The 24,343-nt window shown below is 43.6% G+C and overlaps 1 protein-coding gene across 3 annotated transcripts in view; it reads left to right on the top strand.

The window, feature by feature from the left end:
* Positions 1-23,871, top strand: part of TENM4 (teneurin transmembrane protein 4) — a 400,376-nt gene extending 376,505 nt beyond the window's left edge. For all 3 annotated transcript variants that reach the window (XM_054383335.1, XM_054383330.1, XM_054383323.1), the window contains 4 exons: positions 1,646-1,942; positions 3,423-5,037; positions 10,160-10,302; positions 23,113-23,871. In XM_054383335.1, coding sequence (XP_054239310.1) covers positions 1,646-1,942; positions 3,423-5,037; positions 10,160-10,302; positions 23,113-23,871 — 2,814 coding nt within the window. The remainder of the gene's footprint in view (positions 1-1,645; positions 1,943-3,422; positions 5,038-10,159; positions 10,303-23,112) is intronic.
* The last annotated feature ends 472 nt before the right edge of the window (positions 23,872-24,343 follow it).

The raw sequence follows: 24,343 nt of genomic DNA, 5'->3' as shown, positions 1-24,343 counted from the left end.
TATAGCAGCATTTCACTACTTAAAGGGGGCTACAGGAAAGATGAAGAAGGACTCTTTGTCAGGGAGTGTAGTGTTAGGACAAGGGGTGATGATTTTAAACTGGGAGAGGGTAGGTTTAGACTAGATGTTAGGGAAAAAAATAATATTTAATTCATTACTCTGAAGGTGGTGAGAAACTGAAGCATGTTGCCCAGAGAAGGTGTGGATGCTCCCACCCTGGAAGTGTTCAAAGGTGATAGAACAAGAGGGAATGGCCTCAAGCTGTGACTGGGTAGGTTTAGCCTGGACATTAAGGAAAAAAAAAAAATCACAGAAAGAGTGGTCAGGCATTGGAATGAGCTGCCCAGGGATGTGGTTGAGTCACCAACCCTGGATGTGTTTAAAGGTGGTTTGGATGTGGTGCCTGTGAATATGGTTTAGGGGTGAACTTTGTGGAGTAAGGTTCTGGGTCGGACTTGGTGATCCTGAGCATCTTTTCCAACCTGAATGAATATTTCTATATTTCTGTTTGAAAAACTCTGCAAAAAAATGGTGTTCAGCAGCTGAAAGAGGTTCAGAACTGATGAGATGGAAAAAGAGCTGTCTTCACTGGCAACTCACACTGGATTGTTGGGGGTTTTGACCTTACTGAGTACTCTGCTGCTGTGATGATGTGGCTTTGTAAGTCTCCTTACTCACGTGGCTAAACATGACTTGAGTTATCAGCTCCTTTTTGTATCACTGTGTGCTACAATCCCTGAATCAAAATATGTTCCTGCTCCTTCCTTTGAAGTGGATACCTTTGATCTCTGGAAATGCAGAGGCAGTGAAGGTAGCGGGAGTATAATTATGCAACACTGAATAACTCCATGGCAGCGAAGCTAGAACTCCAGCTCTCTCAAAGAGTTCTTGCCCTGTGTAACATCTGCAGTGGTCAGGACCTCCATATTTTATCCTGGGGCAAAGGCTTAACCTCCAGTGCCTGCAGTATATTTGTAAACTCAGATTAAAACTCTGTTTTCCACTATGATGACACAACATCTATCTTTCTTCACATTAGGAAAAAAAAATTCACAGGAGTGATCAAGCATTGGAATGGACTGCCCAGGGAAGTGGTTGAGTCACCAACCCTGGATGTGTTTAAAGGTCTTTGGATGTGGTGTAGGTGCCTGGGGATATGGTTTAGGAGTGAACTTTGCAGAGTAGGGGTATGGGTTGGATTTGATGATCCTGAGGGTCTTTTCTAATCTGAATATTTCTGTGATTCTGTAATTCTTTCTGCAAGTGTTATTTTTCAACACATATGAAAGCAAAAGACTATCTACCCCAGGTTTGGTAAGCGGAATGCCTTGCAACAAGTTGTCATTACATCTTCTCTAGGTCTATAATCACATCTGCTGTAGCAGTCCTAAGCATAGGTTTGGGATATGGACAATATTCCTTCACTGTGGTGATGGTTCACAAGTACCCTATTCTGCTTCTCTCCTCACTGAAGTAACAGAAGTGGTGTTAGGACAACTCTTAGCTATGAAAATTGCCTCTTATCTAGAAGTAATGAACAGCTGGATACTTTCCAGTGTGGTGGAAAGAGGTGTCTGGTGAAATGAGGAATGCCTTTGTGATTTAAATGGTTCCAGCTTCCTAATTCTCCATCTCTTTTCTGTAGGTTCACAACAGAAACCTGCTGTCCCTTGACTTCGATCGTGTGACAAGGACAGAGAAAATCTATGATGACCACCGCAAGTTCACACTCCGCATCCTCTACGACCAGGCAGGGAGGCCCAGCCTCTGGTCACCCAGCAGTCGACTGAATGGGGTCAATGTCACCTATTCCTCAGGAGGACACATTGCAGGCATTCAGAGGGGCACAATGTCAGAAAGGATGGAGTATGATCAGTCTGGCAGAATTACATCAAGGATCTTTGCTGATGGCAAGTCATGGAGCTACACTTACTTGGAGAAGGTAAGAATCCTCTTATGTCTCAAGAAGAATGTGCTGATCTCTTTTCAATGGTGCCCTGTGATAGGACAAGGGGCAATGAATACAAAATGGAACACAGGAAGTTCCACTTCAACATGAGGAAAAACATCTTTACTGTACGGGTGATGGAGCACTGGAACAGGCTGCCCAGAGAGGTTGTGGAGTCTCCTTCTCTGGGGAATTTCAAAACCCATCTGGATGCGTTCCTGCATGACCTGCCCTAAGTGATCCTGCTTTGGCAGGGGGGTTGGACTCAATGATCTCTAGAGGTACCTTCCAACCCCTAATGTTGGAAGATTCTATGATTCTGTGATGGTGTGTTTGGTGCAAATGAACTTTACTCCTTTGGCTTCAATACAGCTGTGCTCCCCCAGCTCATTTGTAGTCCTTATAGCCCAATACTGCTGTTCTGCCCACACTGAGGTGCACACAGTAACTTTGATGCCAGACCACCAAAGAGCAGTTGAAAATAGCCTAAGAAGCTTCTTCCCAGTCACTCTGGGAGTATGTCTTAATGCTGTGAGGCTTTGACATTTGATTTTGTAAGCACAGCATCCCTTTGTTGAGCTAGCTGCAATATCAAATATCTTCAGGAAAAAGAGGAATGAACAGTAGGAAATTCAAGCAGGATTCTTCCATGTGAAAGCAACCTATGCAGTCTGACATCCTGCCTTCTTCAAGTGGCCCATTCCTGCCTCATAGGAAATAAATACATGTAATTTAAAAGTGTGAGGCAGGAATCCAGAAGCTCACTGTAGAGGATTTTCTGTAGTCTGTGCTCTCTTGACTAAAATTCTTCTGAGTATTACCACTGCCCAGTGTCCTATAGATGCTACATACCAGGGGCTGGACTTTTTTATTCCCTAGTTTTGAATAAAGCCTATCCTTACAGCAGTTGAAGGAAACTGCAGTAACGTAGCTTTTAAAAAACAAGAAGTATTGACTTTCTCCTTGTATTACACAAGCTGTATGGATGAGTTTTAACAGCGCAAAAACCAATCCCAGAACAAATAAGCATGCAGGCAGAAGCTTGCAGTAAGACAGTAAAAGATATGGAGACACAATGAATTAATTGGGCATGGGAAGGTGTCAGGGGACACTTTTTTCAAGCATTGTTTCAGTAGCTCTAGCAATTTTATTTATTTAGTCTGTAAAAGCTTTTGGCACAGGGAATTTGGGTAGAGACAGCTAGCTACAGGGTATTGATTTGATCAGCTGAGCATCCTGAACTTAGCCCTTCCTTACTGCATTAACTGCTTCTTCCTCTGACCCACTCCTACCTGGGGATGCTCAATATGCTGTGCAGTGCATACCTCTCACCGTTGAATCCTGTGGGTGCAGACTTCTACCTCACTTGCTGTGCGCTTTGGAATGGAGAATCTTGCAGGTTTTGTGGGAGTTGAGTACTCAATTCTGCCTGAAAACCAAGAATATAATCTATGCTTTTCTCCTTCCCATCCAGTCCATGGTGCTGCTCCTTCTCAGCCAGAGACAGTACATCTTTGAGTTTGATAAGAACGACCGGTTGTCCTCGGTGACCATGCCCAACGTTGCCCGCCAGACTTTAGAAACCATTCGTTCCATTGGTTACTACAGGAATATCTACAGGCCACCAGAAGGCAACGCCTCAGTGATTCAGGATTTCACAGAGGACGAGCAGCTCCTCCACACTCTGTACTTGGGCACAGGGAGACGTGTCATCTACAAGTACGGAAAGCTGTCCAAGTTAGCCGAGATGCTCTACGACACCACAAAGATCAGTTTCACTTACGATGAAACCGCTGGGATGCTGAAGACCATCAACCTGCAGAACGAAGGGTTCACCTGTACAATCAGATACAGACAGATAGGGCCTCTCATTGACAGGCAGATTTTCCGCTTCACTGAGGAAGGCATGGTGAATGCACGCTTTGACTATAACTATGACAACAGCTTCCGGGTGACCAGCATGCAAGCAGTCATCAATGAGACACCTTTACCCATTGATCTCTACAGGTATGATGACGTGTCAGGCAAAACTGAGCAATTTGGTAAATTTGGAGTCATTTACTACGATATCAACCAGATTATCACCACCGCTGTCATGACTCACACTAAACATTTTGATGCCTATGGCAGGATGAAGGAGGTCCAGTACGAGATATTTCGGTCTCTCATGTACTGGATGACTGTGCAGTATGACAACATGGGGAGAGTGGTCAAGAAAGAGCTGAAGGTCGGCCCTTATGCAAACACAACTAGGTACTCATATGAATATGATGCTGATGGCCAGTTGCAGACAGTGTCTATCAATGACAAACCGCTCTGGCGGTACAGCTATGACCTGAATGGAAACCTCCATTTGTTGAGTCCGGGGAATAGTGCCCGCCTTACACCGCTCCGGTATGACCTCAGGGACAGGATTACTAGACTGGGGGATGTGCAGTACAAAATGGATGAAGATGGTTTCCTGAAGCAAAGGGGCAATGATATCTTTGAGTACAATTCAGCTGGCCTGCTCATCAAAGCCTACAATAAAGCTAGTGGGTGGAGTGTGAAATATCGCTATGACGGCCTAGGAAGGAGAGTCTCTAGCAAAAGCAGCCATGGCCATCATTTGCAGTTCTTCTACGCAGACCTGACCAGCCCAACCAAGGTCACACATTTATACAACCACTCGAGCTCCGAGATCACCTCTCTCTACTATGACCTCCAAGGCCACCTCTTTGCAATGGAGCTCAGCAGCGGTGATGAATTCTACATAGCCTGCGATAACATTGGCACTCCTTTGGCTGTTTTCAGTGGGACTGGCTTAATGATTAAGCAGATACTGTACACAGCATATGGGGAGATCTATATGGACACCAACCCCAACTTCCAGATCATCATTGGCTACCATGGAGGACTGTATGACCCTCTCACAAAGCTTATCCATATGGGACGAAGAGATTATGATGTGCTAGCAGGTCGGTGGACAAGTCCAGACCACGATATGTGGAAGCATCTGAGTAGCAATAACATAATGCCTTTCAACCTGTATATGTTCAAAAACAACAATCCCATTAGCAACTCTCAGGATATCAAGTGTTACATGACAGGTAAGACATTTAAATTGATTAAGATGTTCACATTGAACAGGTTTCTTCTCTCTCAGTGTTGTGATTGCCATGAGGTTTTCCAGTGTTTAATGATGGACACAGGTTTTTCCTTGCCAGTTGACTCTTGTGTCCAGGACATTTTTAATTCATTAGAATCAATTGAGACTTTAAATCCCAAACCTATTTCTTTTTCTTTTCCTTGGTGTGTATTGGCTTTATTTCGCTACCAGTTTTTCACTCCCTCAGATATCCCAAATTTAACTCCCAATTAAAGTCCTGATAACCTTTCTGTTTGTAAGAAGAGCAGCTGTTTACACAATTTGCCTAGAGATTTATTTGCAACTAAACAAATGACAGAATGGCAACAATAACTTAAACCTTTTATTACAGAGCAGAGGCCAAAGCCCAATTAGAATGTAATCTGGCTACTGCTGTGAAAAACAATAAAAAATATTTCTATAAATACATTAACAGCAAAAGCAGGGCTGAGGAGAACTTCCATCCTTTATTGGGTGCAGGAGGAAACATAGTGACCAAGGATAAATAAAAGGCTGAGGTGCTTAATGCCTTTTTTTGCTTCAGTCTTTAATAGTAATATCAGTTGTCCTATCAGTGCCCAGCCCTTGAGCTGGATGACAGTGAGGGGGAGCAGAATGAAGCCTCATCATCCAAGGGGATATGGTAAGCCACCTGCTATACCACTTAGACACACAGACATCTATGGAGCCAGATGGGATCCACCTAAGGGTACTGAGGGAGCTGGCCAAAGTGCTTACTGAGCCACTTTCCACCACTTCCCAGCAGTCCTGACTAGAGATTGACAAACGTCATGCCCATCTACAACAAAGGCCAGAAGGGGATCCAGGGAACTACAGGCCTGTCAGCCTGACCTCAGTACCAGGGAAGATCATGGAATAGATAAATTTGTGTGCCACATCACATATAGGAGAACCAGGTGATCAGGTCAAGTCAACATGAGTTTATGAAAGGCAGGTCCTGCTTGACTGAACTGATCTCCTTCTACAAAAAGATGACCTGCCTTGGGGATGAGGGAAAGGCTGTGGATGTTGTTTACATGAACTTTAGTAAAGGTTTTGATACTGTCTCCCACAGCATCCTTGTAGAGAAAATGGCTCGGATGAGTAGAAACTTCACTGGATAAAAACCAGGCTGGATGGCCAGGCCCAAAGAGTGGTGGTAAATGGAGTTAAATCCAGTTGGTGGCCAGTCACCAGTGGTGTTCCCCAGGGCTCAGTTTTGGGACCAGTCTTGTTCAATATCTTTGTCAATGATCTGGACAAGGGACTCTTTTGGTGGGACTCTTTTCTATGTAATTCCCATTGGAAAGCCAGGCTGCACAGTCAGAAACCTGATGTACAGACTTCTTCAAGGAGATGGAATTATTTTTTAAATGCTCCTGCTGTGGCTAAATAGCAAAATAGGCTTAATGGCAAAAAAATTCTGGGTTCTGTTCCACTTGATTTTCTCACCATTGAGATTCATATTTTCAGGTTCTTCTGCAATAATCATAAGGATTAGATTATTTTGGGTTTTTTTGTTGGGGTTTTTGTGTGGTTTTCTGTTGTTGTTGTTTTTGTGGGTGTTTTTTGTTTGGTTTGGTTTTGTGGTATTCTTGGGGTTTTTTTGTTTTGGTTTTGGGTTTGTTTGTTTGGTTTTGGTTTTGAATTTTTTTTTTAATGAAAAGCTGTTTTCTCCAGAGCTGAGAAGATGATGCCATCAGGGAAGTAAAATATGCCAAAAGATGCAGACTAAGATCCTGTGTGTTGGCCTCCCTCTGATAATTAAGGCTAGCAGGGAATACTTTGAAATAACTTCTCCTATCAGAAAATGCTCATTTGTCAAAACTTGCTTATGGGAGAAGGTAGAGCTTGAGAGATTTCTGAGCAGTAATGCTGTAAACAGCTCTCACAACTGTCTAAATGACAAATTCCAAAGTAGCATAGAGGAAAAATTCTTTTGGGCGTTTTCAACCTTCTGAAGTGTAGTGAAAGATAAGGATTGAAGACTAGAAAAGAAAAATTAAGGACTCAAAACTAAAATAGAAGATCTTAATTTGAAATTGTTGTCTTGAACCGATCTAGGTTTTGAATAATTGTTTCGTGATAGATGAAGGGAATTTTATTTTCCTAAGATGGGACAAAATCCCCAGCCCTGTCTTGGAAGAGGAGATCAGTTTTCCACCCAGCTCTGATGATAACATCAAGATTTCCAAATCTGATAGTTTTAATATTTAAAATGCACCAAATAACTTTTCCCACTGTCATAAAAGTTCTGGTTTAAATCTTTCAGGAATACAGATCCCAAACACAGTTTCTAAGTTTCTCCTCTCCCAGTGCATGGAAGAAACAGATCATGTCATAGGATGAGTGCCATGATGCAAGGCTACAGCTCTGGCATTCCTATCTGCTGAAGCACTCAGGCAGGTTGTGGACAGGATCCATGAAAAGTGTGTCCTTGCCATCACAACCGAATCTGCCTGGATTTGGGCACAGGGAACCACTTTCTGTCCCCACCCTGGGACCTGCTGTCCTTAGTGGGAGCTCAGGGCCAGGACATAGGTGACCAAGACACGCTGTGGTCTCGAGTGATGAGGTTACTGAGCTGGTGGGTACAAATTGGAGGCATGTGGAGGAGAGAGCAGGAGAAGCAGGTATTTACCTTTTGAGAGGCCTGTTGTTAAACATGAATATTTTAGTGATTGTACACTTCATGGCACAGAGCTTTGCTGCCAGCTTCAGCAATCCTGATGGATTGAACTGACATTTCCATTACATGTGTCTGCATTAAGCACTCCTTTTCTTTGCCCTCAAATGAATTTACTGTGAAATGTGTTGGCAGGGTTACTGTAGCTGAAAAAAACCTCTGTGATGTGAAATGTACTTTTCTGTCACAAAAGTTGTCACTGCCTCTTGGCAAATTAATATTTTCCCCTCTGTTTTCTCAGCTCCACACCTTCCACCCATGTTTTTAAGTTAGTGGAGGTTTTTTTTGTTGTTGTTGTTCTGGGTACTCCAACACCTCTTCCCAAAAAGAACAAACTCCTGTTTGCAAATGTTTTCAAAGGCAGTTTTCTGAGAAGTAGCAAAAAAAAAAAAAAAAAAAAAAAATTTCAGTCTTGAATCTTTCCAGACATGTCACATAGTTTTCTGCTGTTCAGCATCCCTGCTCTGTATCCTTTTTAACATTTGTGAAGTGCTTGGCAAATAGTTCCTGCACCAATGCCGACCTTCACTGTTTTACTTTGTTCTCCTGACCACCTGGTCCACAATATGTACATCAAAGGTTTTCATTTCACACGAGAAGGATTTGGAAGCAGGCTGGCTTAGTGCTAAGCAGAAAAGCAAAAAAATAATCAAATGAGCCTTTTAATTTCTTTCCCTCCCTCCAACCTCTCTGTTTCAAAGACACTCCAAAACCAATCTGTACATTGAGTGAACAGAAGTGTTTTTATTACAGAAATCCTCCCCCTTCCACATGGATTGTCACAAGGGCTTTTTGGAAATCTGCCCAATCTCAACATTTTGGCCTGTAGGAAAACAAGCAACAGATAGTGTGTTTGTTTGGCTCCTGGTTCTCCAGTCATCTGGAAGTGCCTTATTTGCCGCCTGAATCAGTAATTTCTTTTCCAACCAGCTCTTCAAAACACTCATTTAGACTCATGGAGAATAGAGAAAAAGTAGTTAAAGATGCCAAATTGATTGTTTAAGTTGATCCTTTTTTATTAGATTCTTTCAACAATGCTTCCTGTGTTTAGCAAAATGAAAGTCAAACCTCTTGCGCATCCAGCTTGAAGCAAAGCAATCACCAATGCAATCCCAGTTACATCCACAACAATTAAGACCCCTTGGAGCTGATATTAGTTAAACTTTACCTTCATACCTTTCTTTTTCTTGCCATGGCTCTTTCTGTGCCAAATGCACACCATATTGCTCAGGGACCATAGCAAGTGTGTCCTTCTCTAGAGTTCACTGAAGGCAAACAAGGTGAGATCATCAAAGGCTCTGAAGTTAAGGAGGGAAATGATGCTGATCCCAAGCAGATCTAGGAGTTAGCCAACCCCATCATTATTTTCTCCAGCAGATTAACTCTCAGCTGCTATTCCTAAATAGCTGTGCAATCAAAACTTAGGGAAGTCTTCATACAGTCACATGAATACAAGAATGACATTTGAACTAGATAACCTCTAAAGGTCCCTTCCCACCCGAACGTTCTATGATGTCCCAGGTGGAGGTTTTCCATCATGTCCTCTTTAGTGCCAGTGGTCTCCCTTTTGTGTAGGACAATAGTTTATCACTTGTAGCCTGCCGTTTTCTCACCATCCATGAACTGTTTCTAAGGGGCTTGTGAGAAGTGCCCAAGTAAAGCAGTCCTGTATCTATGTGCTTGTTTTCACTATAATATGTCTTGTCAGGTAGTGTGGAGGATTTGAAGTGTCACTATAAAAGATGACAGATGTCTTTATGATGGCTTAATACTCTAACTACACCTTCATATGAAAAATGCCAAGATACTCAGGACTGAGCTGGAAATGCCATGGAAAAAGCAAAGGATATGTCCAGAGCCTCTTCCATAAGCATCTTTAAATGACCACACTCTCTCTCCTGCATGTCCTGGTATTCTAGCTGACATAGCTCTAAAGTTAATCTTTAGCCTGTAGTCCTCTAGAGAGTCCTGAGGAAAAGTGTTGTTGTGACTGACTGCAGGACTTGACAACACTTCCCATTCAGCTGGAGCACCTCAACTTCCATTAGCAGGTTGCTGTTGCTGTGCTTCTCCAGCATAACTTAGACCAGTGCCTGGTTCCTGCTCACAAAAGGGCAGACATGGAGCTGGCTTTGATTTGGGCCATTTGGTCACTGCCAATTGTTTCAGAGCTGGGAAAGTGCAGAACTGGAGTGTGGTTGGAGGTGGAAAGCCCAGCTTTGGCACACAGTTCTTTCAAGGACCGTTAAGATTTGTGCCCTTCACACAAAGTAAACACTCATCATTTTAGCCAGGCTGCTGCAGTGCCAGACACCGTTGGGTCCTCCTCTGTACCTTCTCCTGGGCAACCCTGCTTGGGAGTGCAGATAATCTGATTTATGTTTCTCTTTCCTTCCAGATGTCAACAGCTGGCTGCTCACCTTTGGGTTCCAGCTACACAATGTCATCCCCGGCTACCCCAAGCCAGACATGGATGCAATGGAGCCATCCTATGAGCTGATCCACACACAGATGAAAACCCAGGAATGGGACAACAGCAAGGTGATCCATTCAACTCCATACTCTATCTCACATCCTCATCAGCAGACTATCCTGTTGCAGCCTTTGTTTAAAAAAACTGCAGGGAGGGTGGACTGACCTTTAAAGGTCCCTTCCAAGCTAAACCATCTCTGACTCTATGACTCTATGTTTTCCCAGATAAACTGGGAGATTAAGAGCGAGTCAATCCCCATTATAGTCATGAAATCTGGTTAAATCATTTTATCTTATGTTCTTTACTGTCATGCTGCTTTTTCCTTGTGTTTTTTTTTTCTGGTTATTGTTCAAGGAATTGTATGTCACTGCTTCTTTCTCCCACAAGCGGCCATGTTATCACATACTGCAGGCTAAATTCAAGGCCTTTGCACCAAGCAGTCTTGAAAGTGGAAAAAAAATCAAATCATGATACAGAATAAATGTCTACAGGTTTTTTTTCTACACACTTACTGGTTTAAAATGTCTTTAACAAGTGGCAGTACTTCACTAAGAAACTGTTCTGCGTTGCAATTGGTCTCACCAGAATGAAGTTTGAGACGATAGTTAACTTTCCTTTTTACCTGACTGGGTTTAATCCCAAAACAGGGATTAACCCCAAGATTTAATCCCAAAATGTAATCCCATGTCCTTCCTTAAAAACCAAGCCAACATCACAAGCCATTTTGGTAGGTGCCAGCAGAAAATTCAGTGATGAAATTGGCAACAAAAAAGCTTTTACAGCCCAATCATTCCCCTCTTTTTTTCCTGTTGGGAATTACTCAGTTGAAAGACGGAGGCAGTGCTGTTAAAGGTTGTCACACTGGGTCAGGATGTGATAGCCTTGCATTACTCCCAGGCCTACTGCTTATCAGTTGTGTGAACTTGAAAAAGTCATTTACCTCTCAGGATACTCTTTCATCTCCCAGCCTGATTTTATTCTGGAGTTGCTTTCATCTGTTTAGTCTGAATCTTCTTTAGTCTGAACTCCTGCTTGCTCTTTGCTGTGCATTCAAACATCACGAGAGCAGCGAGGCTCCAATATCCTTGGGGAGATCAGGATAACATTTTTGCTAATAAAATGATAACAGTAGGAAGTGGAATTGATTCCAGCTGCCCTCCTAGACTCTTTATTTATGAGCTCACTGAAATCTCACTGTCCTGCAGCAGATTCTCGAGGTCCTATAAACATATCAAACCAGGAGGTAAAAAGACAGTGTCACGTTTCCCAAACCACATGAAGCATCGCTCAGAGCTACGGACAAGATACTGCAGATTATTAAAATAGTCATGTGTCAGCCCATCCTCATAGCTATGGTGAAGACAAGCTAAAATATACCAGCTTCAGCATCAATAAGAGATTTATTTTAAGACTCTGTATCACTTTATAATGGAGGCAAACCAAAAGAACTATGCCTTTTGCTACCATGGCTGACTTGATGCTTGAAAATCATCACACCCCAGTAACTCAGTTTTGTTTTGGAACTCAGAGACCCCTTTTTTGTTTCTCTTTTCCTTGGATTAAACAATAAAATGCTAATACAGATGATTTCTAAAATGAGAAATAGCCTCAGGATTTTTTCTTCTCTCTGACATGGCACAGTCTCCCCAGGCAAAGCTGTACAGGAGAAGGCAAAGAGGGAAGACTCATTCAGAGACCACACAAAAGATTGTCTCTGAATTGTTCTGTGCAGTAGATAAATAACTCCCACAGAACCACAACATAAATTATTATTAGTGGTCTTGTTATTGTGCCATTATTTTATCATTAGATCAGTATTATTATTAGACTTCTTGAATAGCCAAGTAGCTTGAGTGACAGCTTGAGATAAAGACTGAGGCAGCTGAGCTGGAAATAAAACCAAAGAGCCATCCTTTCCATCCATCCATTTCAGATGAATTCCTGAATGAGGAAGAAGAATAAAAGAAAACCTCCATATCCCCATCAGGTTTCTAAAGCAACAAGCTGCAGTGAGGATAGTGCAGGGACCTGCTTGGTAAAACAGAGATTCATGCAGCTATCATGCTTCCAGATGAGTCACTTCACACTCAAGTGTTGAAAGTGGAATTTAGCTATTGGAGGCTCTTTCCTGTTCTTCCTGTGTTATGACAGCAACAAAACATGAGCATTTTTATTTCAGTCTGCAGATCATGCTGTGATAGCAAGTGGTTCTCCAATGCTGCAGAGCAGGATTCCCTTCCTTTCTGCCACATCCAGCATACTGTAGGCATATATTTGCATAAAATACATTCATTCACATATGATACCTGAATACATGATCCGTTTTCTCCTAAGCCTATCCATGCATCCAAAGCTGATGCAGTTCTGTTCTCCCAGCCCTTCCAGCCACATGCACACACACCCAGACATAATCCAGCCCTCCATCCTTCTGGTTCTCTCTGTATTTAGTGATGAAGCATGGGGAAGAAAATAGAAAATTTTGAAAATTTTACATAGCAAATGACAGAATTAAATAAAGATAATGGAAGCACAAGAAATTTTTCAGGTAATAAGACTGATCAAATTGTGAAACATCTTCCAGAGCACCTGGAGTAAGCTCCAGCTCTTTAGTCACTTAAAACACTGGCACAGGTTGCCCAGAGAGTTGGTTGGTGACCTATCCCTGGAAACATTCAAGGTCATGTTGGACAGAGCTCTGAGCAGCTCTGTCTAGTTGAAGACTACTCTCTCAAGTAACAAGCAATAAGACAAGAGGAAAAGGCCTCAAGTGGCACCAGGGAAGGCTTAGATTGGATATTAAAAAAAAATTCTTTACTGCAAGAGTGGCCAGACATTGGAACAAGCTGCCTGAGGAAGTGGTGGAGTCACCATCCCTAGAGGTGTTAAAAAATTTGTACACATGGCACTTCAGGACATGGTTCAGTGGGCAGGATGGTGCTGGGTTGCTGGTTGAACTTGATGATCTTAGAGGACTTTTCCAACCTTTATGATTCTATGGTTTTCTTCTATGATTCCAGGTCTCTGCTCACTGCAGGGAGGTTGGACTAGATGGCCTTTAAAGGTCCCTTCCAACCCAAACCATTCTGTGTTTCTGTGATTCTAAAAGAAGACTGGATGAGGTAGTGTACAATATCCATCCAGGGCTATTCACTGAATGATGTACTGCAGCTTTCTCATCTGCACATCTTCCAGTGCCTAATTTCTCTGGGTCACATACCTCCTTGTGATGCCCAGCAGATTGAATCAGTTGTTTTATCAACAAGGACTGAATAACAAGAACACAGCAGCAGAGTAACTGACTCCACAGAAATGGCTGCTTCCTATCACTTCAGAGTACATAACCAGCAGGTCCTAGCATCTCCTTCCAAAACATTGCTGGTATTTGCCTTGCAGGGCTAGAAGATGGAAGAGATAGCTCTGACTTTGAGCATCCACCAGCTCAGAAACAGCCAGTGTGTTATAAACCTTGCACTAACCCCCTACAGCTCTGGAGTGACATTTAAAATCCAATACTCTGTGGTGCAGCACTTCTCTCCCCTCCTCCCTACATCTGGGAGGCTGTCACTAAATTGTTTGTTGAACAAGTTCAGTGTTAATGGCCACCAGGGGACTCTGGGTGACCTCTGGCATATTGCGGAGATGCTGCACCTGAATCCAATTTATCTTTTTGGGTTTGGTTTTTATTTTGTTCTTTGTTTGTGTTTTTGTGGTTGTTTTTTGTCTTGTTGAACTGTCAGGCAATTGTTGGAGCCAGAACAAGTCTATTCACAGGGAGGAGTGTTTTTCACTTGGCACTTGTATCCTTATTTACATCATAGAATCACAGACTTCTTTGGGTTGGAAGGGACTTCTAAAGATCATCTAATCCAACCTCTGCTACAGTGAGCAGAGACATCTTCGAGTAGATCAGGTTGCTCTGAGCCCTGGCCAACCTGAACTACAGTGTTCCCAGGGATGGAGCATCTACTACCTCTCTGGACAACCTGGGCCAATGTTTCACCACCACCCTCAGCATAAAAAATGTCTTTGTTCTATCTAGTCTAAATGTCCCCTCTTTTAGTTTAAAGCCATCGTCTCTGATGCTATCTCAACAGGCCCTACTAGGAAAGATTGTCCCCATCTTTCTTACAGGCCCCCTTTGAATTATTGAAAGGCCACAATAAGGTCCCCTCAGAGGCTTCTCCAGGCTGAAAATCCCAACTCCATCAGCATGTCCTCACAGCAGAGGTGTTCCAGCCCTCTGCTCATCTTAGTGGCTTCCTCTGGACCCTCTTCAGCAGGTCCATGTCGTTCTTGTGCAAAGGGCTCTAGATCTGAACACAGTACTCCAGGTTAGGTCTCACCAGAGTGGAGTAGAGGGGCAGAATCACCTCCCTCCACCTGTTGGCTACACTTCTTTTGATGCAGCCCAGGGTACAGTTTGTCTTCTGGGCTATGAGCACACATGGCTGGCTCATGACCAGCTTTTCATCTGCCAGTACGCCCCAAGTCCTCATAGTACTGACAGCACTTCTCTCCACCCTGTGAGCTCTGTGCCTTCAGGAAGAGAACTGTTTTCCTGCACTGCCCATTACAGGCTCTCTTGGCAGAGCAGCTTTTGGCATCCTTCATGAAGCAGCATTTTGGAGGTAAGGGCTGCTTTGGGATGCTCAGCCAGGGAGTGAGCTGTTGGGCTATGCTTTCTGGCACAGCTTCTCTCAAGGACAATCTGTTTAAGGGACTGGCTCTGCCAGTGCTCATCATTCAGGGAGGACATCCTCACATGGCAGGTGCTTTGTCCTGGGCTTGGGCCATCATGCTGTCTGCAATTCAGTTCATCAACCCCTAGTTATGTTTTGCAAAAGTAGTAACCATTTTTTTCCACTGGATCGGATTCAGGGAAAGGAGTTGAAGTTTCAAAGACATTAATCTCTTGAAGCTTTATGAAAATAGATGAGCAAGGAAGCAAATCCTCTTATTTCCCCACAGATGTAAATTTGCTTAATGAGCTCAACTTCGTTATCCCCCTACAGCTGTGTACACTGGCAGGAAGCAGGGAAGACCTCTCCTCTAAGCCCAAGAGTTGTCACTTGTGTTTTGCTTATTTTTAACCAGTCAGCATCTGCAGCATCAGGCTTGCTGACCAATTGCTCATCTCCATTGTCCCACTTGCATCCATGGTTGGCAGGATGCTAAGCAGGCACTTGGCTTCTCAGCTAACCAGTGTGCAGTGGTGGTGGTTGTGCAGTGTGCAGCCTGATAGGCTGTTGTGGTTGATGGGTTTCACCTGCTGGGAGTTAGTGGGGGACACCCAAAATGAGGATTTGTTTTCATCGTGGCCAAGTAGAATCATAGAATGGTTTGGGTTGGAAGGGACCATTAAAGATCATCCAATCCAAATGCTCTGCAGTCAGCAGAGACATAGGATCCCAGCATCACAGGATGTTAGGGATTGGAAGGGACCTCTGGATATCTTCAAGACCAACCCCTGTGCCAGAGCATATAGTCTAGTGCAGGTCCCACAAGGAGCACATCCAGACAGGTCTTGAAAGTCTCCAGAGAAGGAGACTCCACAAGCTCTCTGGGGAGCCTGTTCCAGTGCTCTATGACCCTTTACAGTAAAGAAGTTCTTCCTCATGTTGAGGTGGAACCTCCTGTGCTGTAGTTTACATCCATTGCCCCTTGTCCTATCACAGCGCACAAGGGAGCAGAGCCTGTCCCTTCCTTTCTGACCCCCATCCCTCAGATATTTATATACATTTATTAAATCTCCTGTCAGTCTTCTCTCCAGAATAAATAGCCCCAGGTCTCTCAGCCTTTCCTCATCAGGCAGTGCTTCAGTCCCTTAATCATCCTTGTAGCTTTCTATTCGACTCTCTCAAGTAGATCCCTGTCCCTCGAACTGGGGAGCCTAGAACTGGATGCAATATTCCAGGTGGGGTCTCACTAGGGCAGAATAGAAGGGAAGGAGAACCTCCCTCAATCTGCTGGACACACTCTTCCTAATGCACCCCAGGATATCATTTGCCTTCTTGGCACAAGGCCAACGTTATGGAGGGATGAGGCTGATTTCTGAAGAAAGATTTTAATAATAGACAGCTAAAGAATAAATAGGAAGGAGTTAATGATTTGGAGTATTTTGGGGTAGTCATAACTTCCAAGGCTTCTGGAAGATGTGGCTTTCTGTGTTGTAGCCCATATGGTGATCAGAGAAACACCTATCTGTGTATAATGGCACAAGGATGGGGAGAAACTTGGAAACATGTGCATGTATTTCATATCTTGGATCCTTGATGGGAAATTAAAGCTTTCAGTCTGACACTGGAAGGCAGTATTTAAAAACAACAGATGATAGTATCTGGCTGTGGTATTTTAAACCCTCAGGAGGTGCTGGCAAAATGCAAGAGGCTATTCAGAGAACTCTGTAATGTGCCATTCTCTTGAGCCCTCTGCAGCAGCGAACAAATGATGAAGGTCGTTCTCTGCTCTCCAATGGGTTGTTACTAGATAAAGTGAAATGTCACCTAAGGACATCTGATTAAAAAAGACTGTGAGGAAAAAACAAACCCAGCATATTTGTCACTCACCTCTAGCAGCAAATATTGAAATAAAATAATTATGTGTTCCCTTCTTTCTTCTGTGAACCTGTTTTTATAGACACCTTGTTTGCAGTTGCTAAAAGCAGCAGCATTTTTAGAGAATGCCAGCCTTGGATGGAAATTTTCTATTTCTCTTCTTTGCCAGTTCATTAAAATGAGTTCTAAGATGAAACAGAAATGGTAATTTCAAAGTCAGGGATACACAGCCTCTTTGAACTACCCATAATCTGTTTGCCTCCATGCCCTTTACATTCACAGCAGAGCACACAAGCTAGCTGTACTCTGCTTTGCCTGAATTTGTGGAGGTTTGTGGAGTGTTTTTTCTCTGTTGGATGTATTTGCTTTTCCTCCTTACAAAAAAAAACCCACAGATGTTCCCAAATACACTCTTTCATCAAAGAAACACACTCAAAAAGTCATTTCAAAGTCATTCTGGGCTCATTTTCAAGATAACAGAGATTGTTATCTTAGTTATTGTAATAGCTAAGTGATGATGATGTTGAGCATTGCAGCTATGCATGTGTCTGATCTCCTCCTTCCCTACATGACAAAAGATGAGGAGCCCAGAAGGCCTGTAGCCAGTCTTCAAATGGAAAACCCTTTGGATGTGATTTTTTTTCTTGATTAAGACAATTAAATTTAGGTTTCTGCCTGTGAACTTGATATCCAAACTTCCATTATAGCCAGCAAAGCTTTACAATGAACTCACTTGCTGGTGACATTTGAGATATCCAAGAGTTTCCTGAACTTCCTCATGTCTACAGCATGGATTACCTGCACCCTTCTAGAGCAAGAACGGATGGCCCAGCAGGATTTCCCATAGTGTCAAAAATTCTTTGGGTGACATGTCAGTAGAGCCCAGGGGGCAGTTCAGATGATAGCTGCTAGAAACAAGGATTGAATTCAAAACTAAGACATGTAGATGTAGGGGTCTTCTTGCATGCTAGATGTGTGTACCCACTGTAGTCTATCAACATGTAGCTCATACAGGTAGTGGATCTCACTTAAAGGGCTGTCCATGTGCTAGGCATTAATTTTAGACCAAGCTGAGAACACTGTAGGGTCCTTTGGCTGTGCAAGTTAGAGTTTTGATTCAACTGTCCATATAAGGGCCAAGAAAGCAAAGTGGCCTTCAGATGCTACTCTAGAAGGATAAATATCTCCCAGATCTTTTTCAGTTTCTCGCTGCCCTCTGCAGATGCTGAATGCATTCTGAGGCATCTCAGAGCAGACTAGACATCCATGTATGGGCAACCAAAACAGTCCTGCAGTCAATGTGTATGAGAAGCAAGTGCATGGAAGGCTGGGACAGCCACATGTTGACAAGTGACTGCTCAGGTTTTTTGCCAGGAAGGTGGTTCAAGCCCTCAATTTCACAAACCTCCCACCTGCAGTGTCTCTAAGCAGGCACATGAGTGGAGGTCAAGAGATTCTTAATTTCATGGCTTTGGTCAGCCCTTTTATCTCTGTTTCAACTATCAGAGAACAGTGCCAGTGATGGTCCCAGTGCAATGTGAGAAATGCCTACCCACTATAGAAATGTCCTGGGTGGAGACCAAGAGGACAGCCACAAGACATTTGGCATGATGTCCTCTGTGTGTGTCCTCAGGCAGAAAATGACAGTGCCATTGCTTCTACATCATGGTGTAGTCCCTTCAACCTCCACATCCTGCCAGTAGCAGGGTGGGTGCTGCTTATTTTCTTTCTAAATTGCATTCAGATGAACAGTGGAGCTGTGGATTTCCACAGCTTCATATAACATCACTCAAAGCTTCATATAACATCACAAAGGCAGTATGCAGCTAGAACAAGGAAAGGTCCAGCATTGGGCCATAAATTGTAAAAGAAATAAAACAAAAACTACCAAACCAAAAACTTTAAAAATCAGACTTTCCTTTTATAATGGGCAATTACTGCTCTGAAATTCAAAGCTATGAAGAATTTGACCATTAAATGGAAAATTGAAAATTACCTCATTTCAGAAGGTCCAAGGTACTGGGTTTTGGAAGTTGAGGATATCTGTTGTATCACAGCATGTGCCAACCATACTACCGTCCATCCTGAGTTAATGGCAAACCCAGGGACACCATCCAACCACAAACTTTGTTGTACAACTGCTGTAATCACAAGACTGTGTAATATCATTTTTGAATATGTCTCTGCAATTAAAAGGTGTCTAAGACCAATCCCTGGCCGAAAAGGTAGGTAAAAGTTAGGAAAATTAGAAGAATTCCAAGAGTTAGGAAACGTGTCTAGGAAAAAGCAGTTCATAGAATCATAGAATTGTCAGGGTTGGAAGGAACCTCAAGGATCATCTAATTCCAACCCCCTTGCCATGGGCAGAGACACCTCACTCTAGATCAGGTTGACCAGAGCCATATCCAGCCTGACCTTAAAAACTTCCAGGGATTGAGCTTCTACCACCTCCCTGGGCAGCCTGTTCCAGTGTTTCACCACCCTTATGGTGAAGAACTTCTTCCTGACATACAATCTGAATCTACCCATTTCCAGTTTTGCTCCATTGCCCCTAGTCCTATCACTATCTGACATTCTAAGAAGTGCCTCCCCAGCTTTCTTGTAGGCCCCCTTCAGATATTGGAAGGCCACAATAAGGTCTCCTTGAAGCTTTCTTTTCTTGGAGAGTCCAAAACCAAAACAGGAGTTAGAACAAAACCAATCCAGTGTGAATGACAAGAGGTGTAATACAACATCTCACTCTCTTTAGCAGTATTTACTTCTTACAGTTTTATAAAATTGTATTATTTATAAGATATTTATTTTATATTTAGCAATATAAACATAAGGATACAAACCATATGTCCCACTTGTCCAAAGCACATCAGATTGTTGTATCACAGTGTCTGTCTTGCACAATCAGCAAGTTTTCAGACCTTATGGATGTAAACTACAGCACAGGAGATTCCACCTCAACATGAGAAAGAACTTCATTACTGTAAAGGTCACAGAGCACTGGAACAGGCTTCCCAGAGAGGTTGTGGAGTCTCCTCTGGAGACTTTCAAGACCCATCTGGATGTGTTCCTGTGAGACCTGTGCTCGATGTTATGGTCTTGCTTTGGCAAGAGGGTTGGACTGGAAGATCTCCGGAGGTCTCTTCCAACCCCTAACATCCTGTGATCCTGTTGCAAACTCACTTTTCATATAAGACTGGAATAACAGACAAGAGAGTAGTGTGCAGAGCCACTGGTTTGTTGGAGCAGCCCATGCTGGGGGCACCAGGACCAGGCACAGGGGATCTATACCTTATAATTTGCTCAGCATTGACAAGTGCTAGAATTCCTGCAGCTCATCAACAGTAAGGTGATGAAGACAAAACAGATGGGGAAGGGGAATGGGGGTGATTTCTGATGGGAATAATTCTTATATGCCCAGGGGTGTCTGACCTCCCAGAGCTCCCCTCCTCTAAGTGATAATCAGTAGATGGTGCAATTAATTCCACAGCCTGCATATCACTCAACTGCTGGTAAACATGATGATGTAGATATAGATGGTGATATATAAATCATGACAGGACATTGCAGTGTAGTGCAGAAGACCTAATTTACATCCTTGAGTGAAGCAGCTCAGGCCATGCTGGTGATTCAGCATGAGTAATGAGAAATGTCTTTTCCCATCACTTGCAAAAATTTACTGAGGCAAGTTGGAAGAGCAAAGTGGCATTGGGTAGTGGGACCACCTGGAGTCAATCTGTATGAGATGCACCTGAGAAGAAAGCCTCCCTGTTTAAACTTCTCTGAAGTAGGAACAGCTAACTAAGGCTGTGCAGTATACACTTATTTAGAACAGTAGGTGTCTCATGGAGCCTAGAAACCTAATTGCTCCGCGTCCATCATCGGTGACATCTACATTAATTACGTCCATTTCTTGCATAATTAGAGCTCTTGTGCAGTTGGCAGGGGAGCTGGGTTTGGCTCCCTGTCAGTCTGTTAATTATATTGCTCTCTAGGCTGTGTGCAAGATCCCCCGCAGGCATTATGGGGAGAACCACAAAGAGCTCCTCTCCATTTTCATAGGTGACTGCTTCCCTCTCCAGATCCTATGCTGTTATCAAAAGGAGGGAAGGAGAAGCTATGCCAGCCTGCATGGCACTTTGAATACAAGTCAGTCCTGGATGCTTTAATGCTTTACAACCCAAAACACACTCTTGAACCTGTGCCTCTGTTCCCTTATAGTTTTCTCCTTTATAGATCAACACTGCTCATAACACCTGAGTTCTAAATCCTTTATTTTATTTCTTTAATGTCTTGAGACTCCTCTCTGGAAATGCTTCCGTGGAAATGAGGGTTTATTTCCCTTCCCTCACCACGTTACAAGTCTTAGCTGAGAGGTCCACACCAAAATGCCTGCATTGTCTGAATTCATAGAATCATAGAATAGTTTTGGTTGGAAAAGACCTCTAAGATCATCAAGTCCAACCATCAACCTAACACCACTATGGCCATTACACCATGTCCTGAAGAATCATGTCCACACATTTCTTGAACACCTCCACCATCTCCCTGGGCAGCCTGTTCTAGTGCCTGCCCACTCTTTCAGTAAAGAAATTTTTGCTAATGTCCAACTTAAACCTCCCCTGGCACAATTTCAGGCCACTTTCTCTCATTCTGTCACCTGATACTAGGGAGAAGAGACCGACACCAACCTATCTGCAACTTCCTTTCAGGGAGTTATAGAGTTATAGAGAGCAATAAGGTCTCTCCTCAGCCTCCTCTTCTCCAGACTGAACAGCCCCAGTTCCCTCAGCCACTTATCATAAGACTTGACCTCCAGACCCTTCACCAGATTTGTTGTCCATCATAGAATGCTTTGAGTTAGAAGAGACCTTTAAATGACATCTAGTCCAAGTCCCCTGAAGTCAGCAGGGGCATCTTCAACTAGATTACGTTGCTCAGAGCCTCATCCAACATGTCCTGGAATTTTTTTTTCAGGGATGAGGTTTTTATATGACCTCTCTGGGCAATCTGTGCCAGTGTTTCACCACCTTCATTGTAAAAAACTTCTTCCTTGTATCAAGTCTCAATTTCTCCTCTTTTGGTTTATAGCTACCCCTTGTCCTGTCATAACAGACCCTGCTAAAAAAGATTGTCCCCATCTTTCTTATAGCTCCCCTTTGAATTATTGAAAGACCACAATAAAATCTCCCTGGAGCTTTCTCTTCTCCAGAAGAATTGTCTTCTCTCGGCCAGGGAAGGATGTCAGCCTTTAGTTTGTGGATGGTTTAAGGCAATATCCTTCATGGATGTTAAATTTCCTCGAAATAATTGGAGTGCAGCAAACTTTTCTGTGTAGCCTATTTTTAATCCTGGATGTCATTACATTATTGAACTGAGCCATTGGCAGTGCCAGGAGAGTTTTGTCAGAGTATCCTCTTGCTTTTGTGAAATTTGAGCAAATAATTGTTCGTGAACAGGGGTCTGTGAGAAGCCTACGCTGCCATGAATTGATGAGAGCATTTCCAAAGACATTTTGCAGTAATGATGAGCTGCTGACTTGCTGTGTGCTTGCTCCATTATGTGTTAACAGCAAAAGTGACTTTGTATTGTACCTGACTGCAAATGATCCAAGCTGTTGTCTCTCAGCAGTATTGCTTCCAGTACAAGCCAAAACTTAAGCATCAGGTGTGGCTGGACTTATCTCAGGGAGCCTGGCACATTTTTAGAGGGTTTGCAGGAAATAGGAGTTGGATTTAAGACATTCCTCGAGTGTTGGACTACCTGCTTTGGCTAAGATGAAATGGGATATAGAGGGGTTATGGTCACTTTGAGGGTCATACATGTAATGCAGGGCTTTTGAAGGTAGCACAAGGAGCTACAAAGTAAAGCTAAAACAGAGAGAACCTTTACAAATAGCATCCCTGCTTTTTCACAGGAAATCTGAAAGCATTTTATAAAGCATCATGGCCTCAGGATGAATGATTTGTTATGTGCAGATGAGAAACACTGAAGCACAAAATAATTGCATGTCCAAACTAGACCTTCAAACCACTGAGGCAAAAAAAAATCCTTTTTCTATCTCTACAGCCTTCAGTCTGTGAGATTAAATATGGTTTGGTTTATTGAAGCAATGAGTATCAGGGGGAATAACCTGCCAAGATGTCCCTCATTAAGAAGAGTTAAAAACTGAAAAGGTGGTAAGGATTAAAAAAAAAAAAAAAAAAAAAGTGGAGCTCCTCATTAGGTGTTTCCAGGATGTTCTGCTGGTCTCCAGCATGCTAATAATGCCTTTGGGTCCTCAGGCTTCTCCTTCTAATGCATCACTCTTTTCTTTCTCTCCCTTCGCAGTCAATTTTGGGGGTCCAATGTGAAGTGCAGAAGCAGCTGAAGGCCTTTGTCACTCTCGAGCGCTTCGAACAGATCTACAGCTCCAGCATCGCCGGGTGCCGGCAGGTCAAGAAGAACAAGAACTTTGCCTCTGGGGGCTCTATCTTCGGCAAAGGCGTCAAGTTCGCCATGAAGGACGGGCGCGTGGCCACCGACATCATCAGCGTGGCCAATGAGGACGGGCGGAGGATCGCAGCCATCCTGAACAACGCCCACTACCTCGAGAACCTGCACTTCACCATCGACGGGGTGGACACGCACTATTTCATCAAGCAAGGGCCGTCGGAGGGCGACCTGTCCATCTTGGGCCTCAGCGGTGGGCGGAGGACCCTGGAGAATGGCGTGAACGTGACCGTGTCCCAGATCAACACAGTGCTGGGCGGAAGGACTAGACGTTACACAGACATCCAGCTGCAGTACGGCGCGCTGTGCCTCAACACTCGCTACGGGACCACCCTGGACGAGGAGAAGGCTCGCATCCTGGAGCTGGCCCGGCAGCGCGCCGTCACCCAAGCCTGGTCCCGGGAACAGCAGAGACTGCGGGATGGGGAGGAGGGTATTCGCTCGTGGACAGAAGGGGAGAAGCAGCAAGTGCTAAACACGGGCCGGGTACAGGGCTACGACGGCTACTTTGTGATCTCAGTGGAGCAGTACCCCGAACTCTCAGACAGCGCCAACAACATCCACTTCATGAGACAGAGCGAAATGGGCAGAAGGTGACAGAGAGGGTCGATGCGGTGACTTCTTGCCAAAGACAGCTACTCTTTTGTGGCCACTTACCTGACTGTGTTGTACTCAATCCTTTTTCTAAACCGAACAAGGCGGGGGGAGGGAGGAACATAGAAGGAGAAGGAATAATACGGTTGCACTGTAACTCATGCAACATACTTTTTGTTTTGTTGGGTTTTTTTTTCCTCTTTAATTTGGCCTTCACACATTTTTTGCAATGAACAGAAGGTATATTTTGCCGTAGTGTGATCACAGTGAAATTTACTGTCTCTTGTCCTTTTTTTGTTGTTGTTGTTGTTGTTACTGCTGTTTTTTGGTTTTTTTTTATCCCCACTCCCACCCTTTGTGAGGAATTTGAAATGGGGAGTCGTCAACGTACGTACGTCCTTAGGTGTGAAGTGCGAAATGGGTGTCTGTGCTAACTTGTGTCATCCTAACCCTTTCTGATTTGGGGCAGGGACAG

The sequence above is a fragment of the Indicator indicator genome, chromosome 1 (assembly GCF_027791375.1).
Source record: "Indicator indicator isolate 239-I01 chromosome 1, UM_Iind_1.1, whole genome shotgun sequence".
Taxonomy (NCBI): domain Eukaryota; kingdom Metazoa; phylum Chordata; class Aves; order Piciformes; family Indicatoridae; genus Indicator; species Indicator indicator.
Note: the sequence above shows the minus strand (reverse complement) of the source record. Positions and strands in the feature narration are given on the sequence as shown.